Genomic DNA, 20,632 nt, shown 5'->3' with positions numbered 1-20,632 from the left:
AGATCATTATTGAAAGTAATATCTAAACCTTATAATCCAGACATCATACATTATTATTTTATGGAAATATAGAAATAACCACAGAGCAAGTATTAACAAATGCCAAGACTGAACTTACCTGTTGAAAACAGGCCTGTACAAGATTTTCTGGGAACATATTCCTGTAAAAAAGATTTGAAGATTACATTGTGTAATAATGTGAGCCATAATCAAGAAACAGTAGGACATGATGAAAACGATCACTTCACATATATGAAACCCTATAAAGTTTTGACATTCTGGAAAGACCTTACTTGACTTGACAATAGCATTATTCAAGGTGGAAGATCTTGTGTACAGTCATTTTAGCAGAGAGTCATTTTAGAGTTGTCATTTTAGCAGAGAGGCTCAGATCAGTTCATGATCTTTGTGCTGCAGTTTCTCTCTCATTTGGGTGGGACACAGTAAGGCTGTTCTCATGAGCAGCCTAACCCAGGCTAGGGCACCTCATATGAAGCTTCCAACCAGCCTGGCCCTGCTTTTTGCCTCAGCTCTTAGCTGAGATTAAGGGTGCAAGCACACCTTTAACCCAGTCATCAGAACTGTGTGTTTGCTCGGTATCTAGAACACCTGTTTGACAGGGGAATCCCCCAATGCACTGCTCTTGGATTCCTGGAGGCCAGGATGCTAGGCACGCAGTGCACTGGAAGATTCCCGGAGACCTCTTGGGTGCACCAGGCAGTCAAGAAGATCATCTGGGGGGAAGGAAGTACAGCACAGCCTTCCCCCCACCTGCCGACTCTCCCCGTCTCCTGGTTGTGTGAATAGTCTTAGTGTATCCTCTATAATAAAAGGCTTGATCGTGATCCCGTGTCATTTCTCGGCCTGTGTCTTTCTCGGCCGTTCTGGGCATGCGCAGAGCGCATGCCCAGAACGACCGTAAAACATACGGCCGCCCAGACACTGGCGGCCATGTTGGGGCCGGGAGGAGGAGAAGCGGCTGCCACCAACGCCGGGAGGAGAGTGCGGGCAAGGCGGCAGCGGAGCCGCGGCCTCGGCCAGAGGTGGCGGTGGCTGCGGCGGGGCGACTGGCGGCGGGAGTGCGGGTGAGGCGGCGGCGGCCGCGGCAGGGCAACTGGCCCCGATGGTGGCGGCCGCCACCGTGGAAGTGCAGGTGAGGCAGCGGAGAAGCCGCGGCCTCGGCAAGAGGTGGCGGTGGCCGCGGCAGGGCGACTGGCCGCGGCGCGAGCGCGGACGACGGAAGGACTGGGCCTGCCAAGCCAGGAAACATGTAGCCGGGCGGGGGAAAGAGGCAGCCGGGGAAGCCGGCCGAGGCCGCAGCAGAGCCACGGCCAAGGCCTGGCGCCGCCGCCGAAGCCTGGCGGGGGGGAGAGGACCCCCCCCACCTGAAACCGACAGACGGCGTGAGGAGGCGGCGGGGGAAGCCAGAAAGGGGAGGCCGAAGGTGGCGGGGGGCCCTTGCCCGGCCGGGGAGAGCGGCTGCGGCATGGAGGCTGGTGGCGGCGCGAGCAAAACTTAAAAATGAGCAGAAAAAACACAGCTCTTTTAATGTGCCGTGAATGGCGGTGGGGGGACCGGAGTGCTCAACTCGCCTAGCGCCCGTTAATTTAACGGGCCTAAAATAACTAGTGTGATATAAAGAAACAGTATCATATTGATACGGTAGCATGGAAATGTCTCATCTAAGTAGCAGTATACTGAACGTCAGGGCTTTATGACTTTGATGTTTTTAAGGACCGCATAATTTTGTATCAACAGTTTATTTCTGGAAAAGACGGACAGCACAAGTCAGAGGCTTGGCTTATTATTTAATATTTAGAGACTCAATTTAATTCATGATTATCCCAAAACACATCCAAATCTTGCTAATAGACTTACAGAGCACAGACATAAACAGGGGCATGTCCCAAGGGGAAAAGTCAAAGAAAACAGATGCTTATAATATTTGTTGACCTCTGTGCTTTCTCAATAAGGGAACACCAATACTGCACCTTTATGCACAGTTCTGCGAATGTCATCTAAAATTCTGTAGCACAGGTTATTCCATCTCTCCTATACCTATGCATTGATACATAGCATAAACCTGGGACACTATTGGATTCTGTTTAGCAATAGAACAATGTTCAAAGCTCACCTAACCAAGTCTAACATGGCATCCACAGTAGAAACTTCAGGTGTACTGCCCATTCTGTCAATTTCATCAGCTTTCTGGGATACTCCTGGTTTGATGGTCACAACTAATACAATCCCTGCAAGAGAGGGAAAAAAATCCATTGTTCTGAACAGATGGAAATAGTGCACAAACCATATTTCAAAGGTAGCACATTACTTATGTTTACTGAGTGGGAAATAGCAATGTAGCAACATGCCTCCCCTAAAATCCAGGGCTTGGTTTTCTTTCAGATTTGGCGGAAAACTCAGTTCATTGTGAGGTACCATTAAGTCATCACATCACATTATACCATAAAAGGAAGATGGCAGAGCTTGCTACTGAATCGGGGCTGCAAATGGACATATGACCTGAGGTCATTTTGTTAAATGGTGCACTTCATAAGAGCAGGTAGCTCAACATTCTCTTGTTTATCCCTGCCATCCCAAAAATTAGTTTCTCATTCAGAGTATTTTTGATCTTGCCATGGCTTAAGGAATACATGTTGTATTCTTAAAGATAAAGGCCGTTCTCACAAACATTGATTGGGTGGGGAGGCGGCAGAGATGGGGGAGACAGGGTTGAACCTATCCTAGTTGCGGGATTGACAAAATCATGATTCTCCAATACAACAAAATGTTAAGGATTATAAACTCTCCAGGATAGGATTGCATATTACCTAGGATTACTGCTATGACTGTAGTGCAGAAGTAGTATACAACTGCCCGCAAGCCAATCTTTCCCGAAACATTAGAGTCCAAAGCAGCAACACCTATAGATTTTGGGGGAAAGCACACATTATTTTTTACTGTATACATATTAACAAATAAATGCAATTTATTTGTACATTTGTGGTATCTGATGTTGCTATAATCTGCATGATATTGCTATATTCTGCATCAGAGGTATATACTGTTCACTTCCCCAGAAGGGGTTCGGGCAAGGGAGTACAGGCCAACCCTGGGAAAGATATAGGCTTATTAGTCATTATCATTCCATCTACATTACCCTTCATCCACAGACCTGTACTATATACCCTGCAGATTGAAGCCAAGAAACAAAATCAAGAAAAACCAAGGAACTATTAGATGAATTAAAAGGAGTTTATTACAGTTACAGAGAGAGTACCAAAGAGTAGCGAAGCAGAGAGAGCAAGAAGAGCAACAAGAAGCAATACATTCAGTGTACATATAGCTAGAATTCTTCCTCACTGAATGTATTTCTTCTGATTGATTTCCCTGCAGAATTCCTCAGGAGACTCGAACTGGAAAGGTTCATACCCAGCATCAATGTATCGTGGAGGCTTTCTGAACAAAGGGAGAGTGGGACTTTCTAAAGCAAGGTCTGTTGCTGTAATGATGGTCTTTGACCAGAACTGTTCAAAGTTGTTTCTCAGTTGCTTTGTACCCTCCTTGGCAGAAGCCAAAAGAAGTTCTGCTTGATGGAACTGTAGGCTACTTTGAAGAATTGAACTTAAGAGTGTCCAAATAGCCAAACACAAACATCAGCAGTTGTAGCACGAAGTAAGAATTAAATCCCTGAAAGGTTAAGTTATATCTATCCCCCTTTGCCCCAGCATCTCCTCTCATTTCATATTCCACGTTCTCAAATAGCTGTATACAATTAATAGCAACTGACTATGAGGAAGTTGCTTTAAATGTCCATCTGGTGGGATAAAATTGTTTCAGATTTATGTTCTACTCTTCCCTTTGAAAGCACATAAACCAGGCAAGATGTTTGAGTGAACTTCTGACAGAGGTGACAAGGTCAGCTTTTTCACTCAGAACATTTTCTACATATAATATTTCCTGACACATGTTGCATTATCAAGTTATGTACTACACAGTGCAAATATATAGCACTCTTGGTTCCACTTCCTTCACCAAAAGCCTACAATCTACTACAATGTCCAGCTATATTCGATGCTGTGTTATAGCACTGACTGTACAATGATCAGTTCTGTCAATCTTTCCTTCCCTCCCCATAGGTTCCTCCTCCCATTCCATTGTTTCTTCATAAGACACAGATTGCCACCTGAAGACTCTCCTTCCCTTTTTATCTTTAAAACAACAAACAAAACAGCGGTATGCCTCCTAGGGACTTCATGAATCCTTTTGAACACTCTGAGACTGACAGATAAAGCTATGAACTTGTTTATACTATCTAGTAGTTGGGGAGGGCATCTCCCTGCAAATCTTAGAGGGGGCTTAAGCTCCATCTATGTTCCGTTTGATATGACTACCATGCTTTTAACCTTCTGGGAAAAGAACAAATGCTTTTTTAAATGGCTTAGTGACATGGGAAATTTATTTTATGAGATGCATGTCAGCTTGTGTCTTTACCCAATTAAACAAACTCATCCATTTTAGAACAGGTATCATTTCAGTTTTGCAGGAACCAAGTTACTGAAATGGTGGCAGATTCTGCTTCTCAAAGGAATGGATTTAATAATAATAATAAAAATACAGTCAGGCAACAAACATTGCATTGGTTCATCCATGGATAGTTTTCTTTAGAAGCACAGAAAGAAAGAAGGTGGAAAGGTAGCTTAATTTATTCCCTGACAGGTGGGTAATTTCTACTAGAAATCTTAGATCTTCGAATAGATGGGAACAACATTTGTTGCTGTTGGAGTGGAGTTGGCATGCTGTTGGTTTGCACTTCAAGTAGCCCTAAAGGGGAAAACAAATCTGGTACCGATACTGGAGTAGAATATCCACAATCTAGAGTGTTTAAAAAGGACTCAGCTGAAACTGGTTTCACACTGTAATCAATAAATACAAAGGAAGCACTAGCACAAATATTATTTTATTGACCTGGGAGGTTCTGGGTGTGAACCCTCAGTGGTGCAGTGGGTAAATGGAAGAGACAAATACTAAGTCTGCAGCTATGAGTCTGGGGCAAGATCTAACCCTTAAGTCAATCTAGGGGCCAACTGCTGCTTCACAACTAGGGTATACATACAGTTTTAAAAAATAAAATAAAATTTTATGATAATATAAAGAACACCTAAAAGGAGACATTTATAATGAACAGCTGTACACATAAAAATGTGCAGCTACAAACAATTGTTACTACCTTATACTTAACGAACAATTAATTAAACACACACACACGTCCCCTGCAATGAAGAAAGACCTCTGCAAGAAAACAAATGATCCAAAGCTCATCTGGGCTTTCTTTGCAGTGCATTCTGCTTTCTGGATACTATTTTGGACATGGATCCCTGGATTAGAGCTATGGATGAGCAAATTATTAGATGAGCCTTGATGTTGCTTAAAGAGAATGAGAGGAAAATAAGCAAGAAAAAAAGGATGCAGGGGAGAAAAAGAAATGAAATATACAATGAGGTCACAGAAACAAGAAAAATGAAAACAAAAGGACTTTTAAAAAATGCTCAGCACTGTCATAAAAACTCCCATCAACTCTAGGCAGAAGGATTTATTCACAACAGGCCTGCACTGCATTCAAAGAGAAGCTTATTGTTTTGGATATTTATTAAAACCTTGTCACGCCTCTTTCCCCCTTTCACTTAATTAATACAGAATTATTTTACACACGCTTGTTATGACAACATTTGAGAACCAATTAGCTATACCTGGTACGTCAGGTGGCTTTATAAAATGCTTATAATGTCACTGCAAAACAAAACAAACAAACATCAAGCTATTTGTACAGGGGATGGGGCTATAGCTCCATAGCAGAGCAAATGCATTGAATCAGAAAGTCTCAGGTTAAATCCCTGACATCTCTAGGCAGGGCTGAAAAGAACCCATGTCAGGATCCCTGAAAAACTTACTGCTAATCAGTGCAGACAGTTCTGTAATAGAGGGGCCAATGATCTGACAGTGTAAGGCACATGTTTATGTGTGTTTCAACAGTCTCATGAGGGTTTTTATGATGATTTTTAAATATATATTTTACATGAGCATTCATGGCATGCCGAACAAGTACATCCATAGTTGGACCTTTTATTAACATTTCAGCTGTTTTCAGATAGGGATACTCTTAAGACCTATTCTCATGGGTCAGTACTGGAGGAATCATGAAGATTGTGGCTGTATTGCAAGGGGATCTTGCCACTCCAGTATGCTGATGTTAGGAGCTGTTCCTTGACAAATTCTGGTATAGCAGTGGCTTTTACATGGGTACTTCCCTCCCATACCCTCTGTAGTATACCTGTGCCAATGGGTGAATGTGTCCCTATGAGAGACTCTCAATTGTTTATAGTGTCCTGGCTGGTCCTATCTCACTTGCCACAACTCCCACTTCTCCCTCCCTGACCTATGACCATATTTGTGGTAGCGCCTACAGTAGCTTCTGTGAGACAAAGAGGATATTGCATGAGAGGTTTGATGAGGGCCCTGCCTTACCATCTCCCCTCCCTCTTTCCAAAGATCCATGACATTTGCCTTAGTGCAGAAAGGAGGCAGCTGCCAGCACAGGAGTGTTGATGGTTTCTCCTGCACTACTGGTAAGGCTGGGACTTGTGCACACTGTGTGCTATGAGGTGCTACCTCACCATACTTCCTCATCGAGCCAGGTTTAAACCTTTCCGTGTTTTAAATACCTCACTTAACCTGAGCCACTGTTGGCTAAGACTGAACTTCAGATCCACATTTCAATCAAGCATGGCTCAATTCTGGATCATGTGATGTAATAATGATGATAGGTGTGCCTCTGAGCATGTGCAGAGTGCATTCTCTTAACTCAGATTCTTCCATCAGCCTCTCCCAACAATTAGAATTAGGGGGTGGAGCTTCCAGGTCAAAAGGTGTGTCCTTCAGGCAGGCTTGAAACCCTTTTCAGAAATGAACCACTGACCAACACTGGAAGTCATCACCAAAAGTGAACCTGCAGTATCCCTCATCCCATTCTCAGAGCTTCTAGCCGGGCCTGAACAAGTCACCTAGCCATTAGAGGGAAACTGACACAATCTTTTTCTTTCTCCATTCCATTTAGCCCACATAATAAATTGATCATTAAAAAGAATCAGCAAAAGCCTGGCCTGTTTAACTGCCTCTGCCAACACTGCTATATTTGATGACCAAACCATAAATCCTTTTCTTTGCAGAGACTGATTTCAAATTGCATACTTGGCCAGTTCCCAGGACAGACAATAGGTTGTTGTTGTGCTTGCATGAGATATAGGTCTCAGAGACAAAAGATCTAACCTTAAGCACCCATCTCACTTCCTTAACTGCATTTTTAAAGAACACGGTTATTACTTAACTAGGTGCTACCAAACATTAAAATGAGCTCTGCTGGAAAAGCATGTGGCCCACTTCAGTGTAGAGCTTTGGAAAGGAAGCTGATTTTTCTAATGTGGGTTTTGTTTTGTGGACATGTCAGCAGAGAGATATTGCTAATCTGCTGCATGTGGTGTCCAAAGTATAGTAGTTTATCATTTATGTGGTGGATCTAGGCCTATAAGAGGGATGGTGGTTATGGTATTGTCAATGTAATAAGAATAGACTTTGAAGGGCATCCCGTAATGAGTGCCCTAGCCCACATTGGGGTCTTGTATGAGTAAAATTAGCATCTTACATATCATGCAGCATTCCATGGGCATGGCTGTGGCTTCCAAATGAAAGTTGTGATAGAAGGCATTTGAGCAAATGCTGAAATTGCACAAGGGAGTTGTGCAATGGCATGGTCATATTTTCCAGTGGTTGTGAAACTGCACAACTCCCTTGCACTATTCCTTGCACTAAGGGTATTCTAGCACAATTTGTATTTTGAAGCTGCAGCAGCACCCACAGTGCACAAAACACCTGTGGAATATAGCATGTTATGTAAGCCAGCATATCATTGATTATATCAACCCACAGAATTTGAGCATGCGTAGCAACTGTACAACAATCTTTGTGCAAGCTGCATGACAACCACTGCATACAAGAGATCATTGCAATTCCCCAATATGTTCATTTTGATATGCAGTGCCACTTCCAAATGGGGTGCCTACTCTGGACTTGTAATAGTTGGTTCACTCACTCTTTATTCGGGCTTCACATGATTATGTCATCCATCTGTTATCCACCTCTGTTTTCCTCATGCTTAAGAAATTTATTTTCTCACATTTATTTAATGCAAGAAAACTTTTTTTTAGAACAGTGGTACAGTGGCATAATAACCCCATCTGTTGTTAGCACTGATGTTCCATATTTTTTTGAGAGGCACATGTTCAGATATAGCAGACAACAGTAACAGGAGGGATAAAAGGAGGAGGTACACCTCCAAAATGCACCCCCAAAATGCATTCTACTGTGGTGGAAGGAACACTGCAGTTCTGCTTGTGACTGCGAGTGGAAAAGCAACAACTGGGTAGAGCTACAAGGAATCCATTGGGAAGTGCTTCAAATTTCTGCAAGTGTCCCTTCTCCCAAGATCAACCAACACAGCCAAGATCAGTGCATCCTGAAGCCAGTGTTCCCTCTAACAGGGATTCCCAGTGGTTGTTGACTACAACTCCCAGAATCCTTAACCACAATGGCTTTTGCTAGGTGGTTATGGGAGTTGTAGTCAACAAAATCTGGTAATCTCTATTAGAGGGGACATTGCCTGAACTTGCATATCTATGTTCCCCCTTTGCCTCCCACCGGATGACTGGGAGAACAAAAGGAAGCTATCACTTACCAAATTGCTTTCTTTTTTAAATAAGCAAAGGGAGGAAGCATTTGTAATATAGAAACTGAAATATAGATATGCATTTTTAAATATCAGCAAATGGCATTGGCCCCATTGTCTTTCAGGGATCATTTTTAGCAACCTCTTAAAGACCAACAGTCACCTTAAGTGGCACAGCGGGGAAATGCTTGACTAACATGCAGAAGGTTGGCAGTTCAAATCCCCGCTGGTACTATATCAGGCAGCAGTGATATAGGAAGAGATTGCATGGAAGGAGGCAATGATAAACTCCTCCTGTATTCTACCAAAGAAAACCACAGGGCTCTGTGGGCACCAGGAGTCAAAATCAGCGTGATGGAACACTTTACTTTAAAGACCAACACTGGAATAAATGATTTATATAGTGCTTTTCAACAAAAAAGAGTTTTCAAAGAAGTTTACATAAAAAGGGAAAAGAAAATGTCTCCCGAAAGGGCTCACAATCTTAAACACAAAATTTGTTGAAATTCTACCCCAGTGCGAGTGCTGGTGTTGAATAAACCAATCCTATCTGCAGCACCAGCACATTTAATGTTACAATGGCTCTTTGATATTCAGGATGTCAGCCACTGATTTTAAGTCATCAGAACTTTAAATCACCGGGGTGGGGTGGGGGGAATGCTGATTAATTCAGTGGTTTTTCAGTCTCGTGCACTCCACAAATAAAATCATTATTAAGGGGATGGATTTTAAAAAATCAACTAATGAATTTAAATCGTTACCTATGTTCCTATGTTTGTTCTGGAAAAAACCATATACCAATTAGATCTACAATTACAACAATCTTGCAACTAAACAGAGCTTTTATGCTGTCAATGAGTGTAATCCAATGAGTAAGCCTTTATGCTACCAATGAGTGTCAAGCAACCCACACACCTCTTGCACTATAGAATTATATCTGCCTAGAGGCAAGGGGGCAATTGAGGATTTCTGTTTGTCTCTCTCTGTGTACAAATCCAAGGACACTTACTTGGGGACTAAGGGTCAAACTGGATGAGACAGTGAGAAGTTAGTAACTGGATGTCCCAAGTTTTTTCTTTCTTAGTTCAAAGCAGCTGTTAGGGCTCCATAATCAGATCAGGGAAGCAACATTGGAGGAAAATGCTTTAACTCTTCATCCACACCCCAACTAAGGATAAAACTATATGTAACGTTAAACACATCTCTCTCTCCCTCCATCCCTGCGTGCACACATACAAGCCCCAGAGGGTCCAGTTCTAGACTGAGACCTCAGTGTGTGTGGAGAGGGGAGCAATCTTTTCTACCAAGTTGTTATGCCAACAAAATCATCCCTTAAAGCTGTTATTTGGGGCAGGGGGTTCCTGGATCTGAGACCATGATGAAACTTCTCTCCCAGGGCAAACAGAAGCTTCAGGTAGGAGGTTTTCATCAGCTCTGTGGTACAGGGTAGTGAGTTAACCCGGCCACTCCCAGTGTTGCATTCCCAATCCACATCAGAACGTCCTGCAGCTGCTTTTTTTTAATGTTGAAGATCATTCATTCATTCATTCATTCGATTTCTATACCTCACATCTAGTTTAATCCTAAGGACCAACCAGACTTTGAGGCAACTGAGTGTTTGTGGGAGTTGGACCTACTTTTTATACAAAATATAGCACTTGCAAGAGGGGAGTGAAATCTGACCCCTCCCCTGCCTTACCTCTCTGTACACAGCTGTTTTAAGCATTTTTCTTCCTGCTGGGTCCCACTTATGACACTGGAACTACGCAGAGAAAAAACTCCTTAAAAGCAGTTAAGTATAGCAAGGTAATGCAGAAGAGAGGGAAGGTTTTCTCTCCCTTCTCCAAATGATCTTATCTGTGATAAAAAGTAGATTCTCATCTTCACTTTATAAGCAAATGGGGCAAGCACATATTTAAACAAGCATGTATTCAGTTGCCCTGAATATCTACTTTGGCCCTAAAACCCATCAACAAATCACCACCTAGAAAAAAAGAGTGATCAAGAAAGAGCTTTGATGTTACCTCAATAACACCAGTATAAAACATCAGACATAACATCCCTAGCCTCTCTCTGTATTATCTATCTATCTATCTCTATACCGCCCTTCCAAAAATGGCTCAGGGTGGTTTACACAGAGAAACAATGAATGAATGAATAAATATAAACAAATAATACACTATAGGGGTGTGCAATTTGATTTGGGGTCAAATTGATTCAGGTCAAGTCAGGGGCAATTTGCAGATTCAACCTCAAATTGGATCACCCTCCCAAATATAGGGCCCAATTAGGGGTCAAAGCAAATCATTCCCAATTTGATTCAGCTGATCTGAACACCATTTTGAGGCCCATTTTTCTGGAAAAATGGGCCTCAAAATGGTGCTTTCCCCCGGTGATAGCTGGTCTACTTATTGGATCGGGAGGTAGACCAGCCTTCTGCTCTGGACAGCATGTCTGAATGCTTCGAACTGGGCAGACCAGTCCAGAGTGGAGGGCTGGTCTACTCGCCAATCCTGATTGGAAGACCAGCTCTTTTTTTCCGGGGAGAGCAGGTCAACCAATTGGGTTGGCAGGTAGATCAGTCCTCAAGGCAGGCAGACCCACTAAGTCTGGAGCGGAGGGCTGGTCTACCCACTGACCCCAATTGGTAGACCAGCTCTCCGTAGAAAAAAGTGCCCCCCTCCCCCAGCAAAACGGGTCTCAAAATGCCACTTGACTCACCCGAATCAATTCAGGTGATTTGAGGGTGATTCATCAAGACAGCTAGTCAAGACAGCTGTTCTTGACAGATCAGTTTGATGGTTCTATGATTCAATTTGACTTTGAATCGAATCACAGAATTTGATTCATGCACATCCCTAATTCACTATTCAATTGATCGCTCTCACACAATTCAGTTGTGCCTGCTGTGAGAAGGGTGACTAGAAAGGAAGACAAGCCAACACATTCAGCTAGGACAAGAACAGGTAAGAACTGAATTGCAGTTAACTCAAATTAAATCAATCATTGTACAGAGAAAATATTGTCTTACTATATATCATAAGCAAACAGATCCACAAGAGTACCATAAAATACATTAATTACATTAATGTAATTAATTTAATATAAGCACGCCTGCAATCACAGATTATAGATGTGAGCATAGTCCAACTAGGTAGAATCCAGACAGCCTGCTGGACGGCAAGCAGGCTGATGTCAGAAGCCGATATAGGTTAGTCATTACTCTCCTTAGCAACCTCCTGGGGCAAGGGGCTTACAGAACCCAGCCCAACTGCAGGACAGATTTAAGTATAAAAAGTCCACCAAGCCTATTTAGGAGACCCTCTTAGGGGATCGCAGATGCCCTTTCCCCTTCTTTAAGCCTGAGTCCCTGCCTGTTGCAGAAGTGCAAACATAACTTGCTAAATCCTTTGTCGAGTTGATCTTAGCCACATAAAAGTATCCGTTCTTGATCTGAACTTTGATCCCAGAGATGGTCACGTGTTAAACCTCACTGATTTGAGTAAGACTTATTTCCATGTAAATATGGTTAGGCTCAGGATGCCAAAAACAACTACTTTAAAAATTCAATGCCTTAGAACAAATTCTTAAAACACAAGGGAGGTATCTTATGTAGAAGATGTTATTGGATGTTCTGAAAAATAGAAGGATGTGTATCCAATCTATGACACTATCTGCTACATTATTATTACCTGGTGATCCAACATCAAAAGTAGTCTGATGCCTTCTAAATTTGGGCTACTTTTCCAGTCACTGATGAACCTATCTGGTAACTTCCAGTATATATGTACAACCGACTTTCTTCACACTAACCGATTCTCCAAAGGTTAACAGCTTCTTCTTTTTTTAAAGTAATGTCCCTATTTTGCAAGTTATTCTACCCATTTGGTTTTATCTGAATTTTAAACATTTAATAATTTAAAAATGTTAGTTTTAATTATTTCCAATGTTTAAATTTAATGTTTTAGTTATTAATATCAGAGCGTGATATTTAAAAATATTGATATAATTTGTATATATGAAAATAGTCATCTAATGGTGCAGCGGGGAAATGACTTGACAAGCAAGCCAGAGGTTGCTGGTTCAAATCCCCGCTGGTATGTTTCTCAGACTATGGGAAACACCTATAACAGGCCTCCTTGATATAGGAAGATGATGAATGGCATCGTCTCATACTGTGCGGGAAGAGGCAATGGTAAACCCCTCCTGTATTCTACCAACAACCACCACAGGGCTCTGTGGTCATCAGGAGTCGACACCTACTCGACAGCACACTTTAGCTTTACTTTATATATGAAAATATGCTTTTGACTGAAACATCCTGCAGTTTGAACACAGATTTCAGAAGCTGATATCCAGATTAGGACTGTACTGGTGTAAAAGTGCTGACACGCACAAGACCATTGTACAGCCACGTGAAGGGCAATTTCAACTATCTCCCCTTCCCTCTGAAGCCTACAGTATCTCTCAAAAATATGTCCCTGAGGATTATATGACCCTCAGGGAAATATTTTCAAAAGGCATAGTGATCTTCAGAGGGAAAGGGAGATTGTTGAAAATTGCCCCTCGCCCCTCATCCAACAGTGCAGTGGTAGTGTTTACATTGGCACTGTTGCACGTTTCACATATGCACTACTTACCACTTGCACCAGCACAGTGAGAGTCTGGATGTCAGTCTTAATTTTCATATTCGAGTTTTCAGTGGGTGCTTGAGGAATGTTATATTGAGGCTAAGCTGGAAATGGGTGGGCACACCTGAGAAATGACAGATATTGTGTCTCTGAAATGGGGCAAAAATGCTTCTTGCCCTTACTCTATTTGCTTAGCGACTGCCAAATCTGATTGGCTGTGTAATATGACATCACACTACCTATACAATCCCTGATTGGTTAGGACTGCATCAGGAAGGGGCCCTTATTTTTAAAATAATAGCTGAAGATTAGGAAAAGAAGCAGCTTATAAACAGTGCATAAAACAGAGAGCCAGTGTGGTGTAGTGGTTAGAGTGCTGAACTAGGACCGGGAAGACCCAAGTTCAAATCCCCATTCAGCCATAATACTGGCTGGGTGACTCTGGGCCAGTCACTTCTCTCTCAGCCTAACCTACTTCACAGGGTTGTTGTGAGGAGAAACTTAAGTATGTAATATACTGCTCTGGGCTCCTTGGAGGAAGAGCAGGATATAAAATGTAAATAATAATAATAATAATAATAATAATAATAATATGATCTAGCGTCTCTAGCTCTGCCTGGGTCCAGTCTATTATTCCTGCAGTGTATCTAATAACAGGTATAGCCCAGGTGTTTATGGCTTGTATGATGTTCCCGCCATTGAGTTTGGACTTGAGGATTTTTTCTAACTCTCCTGATGTATTCACTTCCAATTTTTCTTTTAACTTCAGTGTGTGCGATGTTCTCAGCCTGGAGAATGCCCAAGTATTTGTAATGTTCTTTCTCTTCCAACTGCCCAATGGAAGCAACATCAAGAACCTGGAAGAGAAAGAACCTTACAAATACCTGGGCATTCTCCAGGCTGATAACATCGCACACACTGAAGTTAAAAGAAAAATTGGAAGTGAATACATCAGGAGAGTTAGAAAAAATCCTCAAGTCCAAACTCAATGGCGGGAACATCATACAAGCCATAAACACCTGGGCTATACCTGTTATTAGATACACTGCAGGAATAATAGACTGGACCCAGGCAGAGCTATAGATGCTAGATCGTAAGACCAGGAAAATCATGACCATCAATCATGCTCTGCACCCCCGCAGTGATGTAGATAGGCTCTACCTCCCTCGCAGCTCAGGTGGAAGAGGAATGCTGCAAGTCAATCAAACAGTAGAGGAGGAGAAAAGAGGCCTTGAAGAATATATAAGGGACAGTGAAGAAGATGCACTTCAAATGGTCAAGAATGCGAAACTATTCAACACAATTGAAACAAAACAGGCCTACAAGAAAGAACAAGTCAAGAACCGAGCAGAAAAATGGAGAAATAAGCCCCTGCATGGTCAATATTTACACAATATAAGCGGAAAATCAGACATCACCAAGACCTGGCAATGGCTTAAGAATGGCAACTTGAAGAAAGAAACAGAGGGTTTAATACTGGCTGCACAAGAACAGGCACTATGAACAAATGCAGTAAGAGCAAAAGTAGAAAAATCCACAACAAACAGCAAGTGCCGCCTTTGTAAAGAAGGAGATGAAACAGTGGACCACCTGATCAGCTGTTGTAAGAAGATCGCACAGACTGACTACAAACAAAGGCATGACAAGGTAGCAGGGATGATACACTGGAACATCTGCAAAAAATACAAGCTACCTGTAGCCAAGAATTGGTGGGACCATAAAATTGAAAAAGTTGAAGAAAATGAAGATGTAAAAATATTATGGGACTTCCGACTACAAACAGACAAACATCTGCCACACAATACACCAGATATCACTGTAGTCGAGAAGAAAGAAAAACAAGTCATAATAATCGACATAGCAATACCAGGGGATAGCAGAATAGAAGAAAAAGAAATAGAAAAAATCACCAAATACAAAGATCTACAAATTGAAATTGAAAGGCTGTGGCAGAAGAAGACCAAAATAATCCCAGTGGCAATTGGCGCCCTGGGTGCAGTTCCAAAAGAAGAGCACCTCAACACCATAGGGTCCACAGAAATCACCATCAGCCAATTTCAAAAAGCAGCTTTACTGGGAACAGCCTATATTCTGCGACGATATCTATAACCATTGACAATAAAATTCTGGCATCCCAGGTCCTTGGGAAGGACTCAATGTGTGGATAAAACAAACCAGTCAATAACACCTGTCTGACTGTGTAAACAAGAAATAAATAAATAAGCAAGAGGGGGCATAAAACCTTTTACAATCCAGAAATCCTCCTTTCACTCCAAATATTTTCATTGAACAAAATTCTGGCACAGCCCTATGACAGATTTGGAACTGCATTTATCACCAGTAGGCTTTACATGTAGATTTGTCCTTGCTAGCCAATAAATGAATTTTGTTATGAAAAGAGGAAAACACCACCACCACCTTAATATCTTAGGTAAAGATAATTAAATGAATAACAGTCTAGCTAGCAACAAGACTGAGCATCTTTATCACTGAGCATCTTTATTATATTGTTCATATGTTCTGCAGCTTCCTAGGAAGAAGCCAGAATCCAGTTTTAATATCTAGGACTTATTTTCAAATTGTGATAGCTGCACCCTATTTGAGGGGAGTTCATGAACTCATACTGAACTGCACACTGAGGGACAGAAAGACCAATTGCAGTTGTTAAAGCCTCATTCATATAACATTTGCAGACTCATTATTTAATTAACTTTGCCTTTTGCATTAAGGGAGAAAAATGTTGCAGGATTGGTTCCTAATTTATCATCTAATTCTAGCACATAACTCTATTTATTGTTTTCTAATCAAAGCCCATCTTACTCCTATTGATCTGTATGGGTGGCATATTAATGACACGGATGCCAGCAAGTTTCCTAACAAATATGAATATTTAGGCTAGTTTAAAAAATGAACAGAAATGATGGCAAGGATAACATTATTTAGTTGTAAGTATAATTTAAAAAATATATAAAATAAGTATATATTTTAAATATATATAAAGGAAAAACATGTCCTTTAGGTTACTTGGATAAATAATATAAATTTGATTTGATTTAAGGCTACTTGTGAAATCAACTGCTATTCAGGAAATTTTATTCTTCTAATATTTTATGAACAAATAATAATCCCCAAAAAGCTGCTAAATCAACAATAAACGTACTTAAACAGAATTAGTATAGACTGGGAATAAAATGTTTAATATATTTTTTAAAGTTAAAGAGAAAGATGACCTCAATTTTTGTCTTACCGGTTATCATGCTTGATATAATTAATGGTAATATGATAAGCTTGAGCATTCTCATCAGAACTTCTCCTGGAAATGAAAAGTAAAACTTGTCCAAATTGGAAAGCTTCCCATATTCCCGAACAGCAACTCCTAGTCCAATGCCTAAATAGTAGAGAAATACAAAAGTAGATTTAGTGTCATGAAAGGATATGGAAAAAATGTTTTGAATGCAGTTTTAGCTAACTTATGACAGTGCTTAAAACATTTATTCTTTCCACAATAGTAGTTTCACACGTGTCAGAAGAGCATAGACCAGTAAACTTTAGATATGGCTATAAAGCCTCCTTCCTAGCCCTGTAAATACTGCTTTTTAAAAAAAGATGTTGTACATAAGTACAACAGAGTGTGTCCAGAAGTCCTGTCATATCACTTAACCTCCAGACTGTGCTTTTTACAGTTATGGCATTCGTTGAAGAAGCAAATGCTCCAGCCTCTAAAACATAGAAACATCCGCAATTACGATTACAGTATTTGCTTCTTCAGATGAATCCCATAACTGCGAAGAGCTGGGCGGGAGGCTGAGTGACATGCCAGAAGAGGATGGGACTTTTGGATGCACTCTGGATATTCTACTCATGTAAAAAGTCCTCCCACTTTTTTTTTTACAGGCTGAGCAGGGCTCCTGCTGCTGCTTTAACTGACTCACTTGTCTCTGCTTGGAACATGCTCACAGTGCTTCCCTAAGCAGTGCAGACAGTATTTTCAACAGATCCGAGCCTTGTACAAGTTTTCCACTACTGGCATCTCTACAATCCCACACAAGGGATTACAGACAGACAGTAGTAGCTAGTTTGAGAGGTGCTGGTGGAGTGACAGGAGATACCTTTAAAAAGTGATATTTAAAAATTACCACTGGTACCATCGGCACCTGCAAGTGGCTGTGAGCAGTGGCACCCTGCCTGGCAACCCGTGTGGCGGATGCTGTGGCTCCAGCACTCACCTGGCCACTACACATGTGCAGAGGCCATTTAAATGGTCAGCATGTTGCTGACCATGCAAATGCCCCCCATGCATGTGCAGAGTCCAGGTGAATGCTGGGAGCTGTGGCAGCCACTGTGCGGGATGCTGGGCTGTGCACCACTGCTTGTGGCTGCTTGCAGGTGCTGGTGGTATCACCGGTAATCACTTTTTAAAAGTCTCTCTCACTGCCCCACCAGTGCTGCCATCACCTCACTGCATATAGAGCAGAAAGAAGAAGAACCCTGTTACAAGAAGTGGAAGCATATTCATTTTATAGACATGGTATCACACACAACACTCACAGAGTTCCTGAGGAACATACTGTATTGAGACAGCAATTAAACTGTATGTTCAGAAGTAAAATACTAAGGACTGCGAAGAAGACCTGCTGTTTCATACATCAGCCTTAGATTAAGATAGAAGTAATTGGAATATGCAACAAAATCTACTCAGCTGTATTGCGCATATATTATATCCCATCAGCAGTCTGTGTGCAGAAACATATACATGTTTTCATATGGAGATCTGTAACAGCATAAAACCAGCTGCAAGTAGTGGGGACAGGAAATGATTCAAATCCAGCAACTGGCTTATGGATGGGTCTTGCATGGTCCAGTGCAGTGCAGCCTTGTGAAAGCTCTGAAAATCACAGCACTAATAACCAAGATTGTCAAAATATGTCAAGAAACCGAGGAGCAAGGACCACTTAGGGGCTTAACAAAAAGAAAGATTTAACCTTCATTCCAAGTCATGAAATCCTACTCACAAATAAGATTTCTTACTCCAGAGTAGTCCCACTGGTTACATTAAATGCCCCCCCCCCCATCATGGAAGCTATAATGATTGTATATTTTGTTTCAGAAGAGTGCAGCAGTAACTCTCCCTGTGGTGCCCTGTGTGACTGCAAAACTCACTGAGAATGTGAGTTGCTAGTTAAGGAGAAGCCACTGCCAGTCTGGGCAGACAATACTGAGCTGGATGTACCAATGGCCCGACTTGGTATAAGGCAACTTCCTATGTTCCTATGTTCCTAAAACAAACATTTAAAACACAACAGTAATGTGGATCCAAACCTTAACATATCAGTTCTCAGCATTTCAGCTGAAAGGAACAAAGTGTGACTGACCCAAAGACAATCATCACAGGTCTGACAGGTGGTCAAGTGCATTCTACAAACCAGACTCTTACAATTGACACATTTTCCATTTTGCTTCCTGCCAGCTGTCTTTGGACAAAGGAAACAATGTCCAGTTCAGAGTGCTGTGTCGCATTCGGGTTTGCAGATGATAGCCCAGCACAATCCATACTGTTTTTAATCTGCTGCTTCATTTACTGAACACCTTACAGTCTGTGTCTTAAGTGGGCATCTATGATTTGTTCCCCAAGGCTGAAAAGAAACAAGCACCATTATTCCAAGTCTGGATGGCTGGACAGCCACCATGCTGAAAACATCCACCATGCTGAAAAACAGTGCCAATGGCCAGCTACTGGCATTTCATTGGCAGCTGTGGTCTAGATCAGGGATTCTCAACACTGGGTCCTCAGATGTTATTGGACTTCAACTCCCATAATCCCTAGCCCCAGTGGCTTTTAGCTGGGGACTATGGGAGTTGAAGTCCAATAACATCTGGGGAGCCAAGGTTGAGAATCCCTGGTTTAGATTGTCAACCTCACTTTTGTCATGCGAAATATTACATGGCTTCCTTTTGTCATCCTTCTACCATGCACTTCAATTATAGTGCACAACTGACAACAGAAGTACAGTCTTGTACTTTTTGTGTACATATGATATCAACCTCTTCTGTCCATCCAAGTCAAACACAGATAACAGTGGCTCCCTTTGTGAATGTGGTTGAATCTCTGGGGGTACATCTATTAGTTTCTCATAGTGTCTACACAGGTCAGATCCTTGATCAGGTGAGTCTCTGTCAGCTCTACACTGGTAAAAATGTTACTCTCCACCTCACTCCCAACAGTCCTCCAAGTGTTGTTCCAGGGCTGCACAATTTCCTGCACAACATGGACTACTTGTCTTTGTTGTAGTCCTCCAGCTTTCTTCCTAAGGTAAATATCTCCTGTCAGTGGGAGGATATTTTGGCATCACAGTACTACCATATTTTTAAATTGCACCTCTTTGATTTGCTTGGCATGTGTTGTTGGAAGGGACAGCGCCTTGGAACCAAGTAATTGACCATCAACTGTTAAATCAGACCTGGGAATGTAGCACTATTGCAGCTGCTGCACAAACAAGGTCCAGATATCTCTAATGTGTGCCTTGTTAATTCACAATTCTCTCTGGTCATGTAACTTTGTCATTAAACATTCAGTAAATATTGATGGCCTTAAACTACCTCAGCTGTATTGTTGCATGGAAGAAAAGATACCCCAAAAGTGCGGCCCAAAGTTCCTGCAGTGCTTCATGACCAGCATGAAACATACCAGCCAGGATTAACAGGCCAAAAAACACTTTCATTTCTGTTAGGTCAAAGGGTTTCTACATTAATATCTTCATGGTATGATTTTCGCTCTAATGCATGAATGTGCATTCAACCTATTGTTTGGTTTCCCTGAGAATGATGCACAAAATATCTTCTGTGACCACAAGAATGAAGGTTTCCTTTATTGTATCCCCAGCTGTCTCACATGCTGCCTCTGCATGTTCATGTATGATGTCTGCACTGGGTCAGTGATGGGCTGGTTATGGTGCTGTAAATAATCTTCTGCTATTTGTGCCTCATTGCCTTTCATGTTATCGATGATCTCAGTATCTCACTGGCAGATAAGCAAGGCTCAGCAGACTGTTCTTGTCATGCATTCCACCTCCATATCTTCATGCTCTCTCCACCTGGAACCAAGCAGCACCTTTGATGAGCTGTATCCTACTAGGAGAAGTGGGGAAAACCCAGATATATACTGTTGAGAGTTGATCCATTGGTACCAGGCTTAATGAAGCTGAGGTGTTGTGGGTGCTGCCTGTTG

At 41.8% G+C, this 20,632-nt stretch overlaps 1 protein-coding gene across 1 annotated transcript in view; it reads right to left on the bottom strand.

The window, feature by feature from the left end:
* SLC1A1 (solute carrier family 1 member 1) overlaps positions 1-20,632 on the bottom strand; it is a 70,492-nt gene that overhangs the window by 18,540 nt on the left and 31,320 nt on the right. The window contains exons 2-5 of the mRNA XM_053300346.1: positions 16,655-16,795; positions 2,829-2,921; positions 2,135-2,249; positions 119-161 (exon numbers count right to left, since the gene is read on the bottom strand). Coding sequence (XP_053156321.1) covers positions 119-161; positions 2,135-2,249; positions 2,829-2,921; positions 16,655-16,795 — 392 coding nt within the window. The remainder of the gene's footprint in view (positions 1-118; positions 162-2,134; positions 2,250-2,828; positions 2,922-16,654; positions 16,796-20,632) is intronic.

The sequence above is a fragment of the Hemicordylus capensis genome, chromosome 2 (assembly GCF_027244095.1).
Source record: "Hemicordylus capensis ecotype Gifberg chromosome 2, rHemCap1.1.pri, whole genome shotgun sequence".
NCBI classification, from domain to species: Eukaryota; Metazoa; Chordata; class Lepidosauria; order Squamata; family Cordylidae; genus Hemicordylus; species Hemicordylus capensis.
Note: the sequence above shows the minus strand (reverse complement) of the source record. Positions and strands in the feature narration are given on the sequence as shown.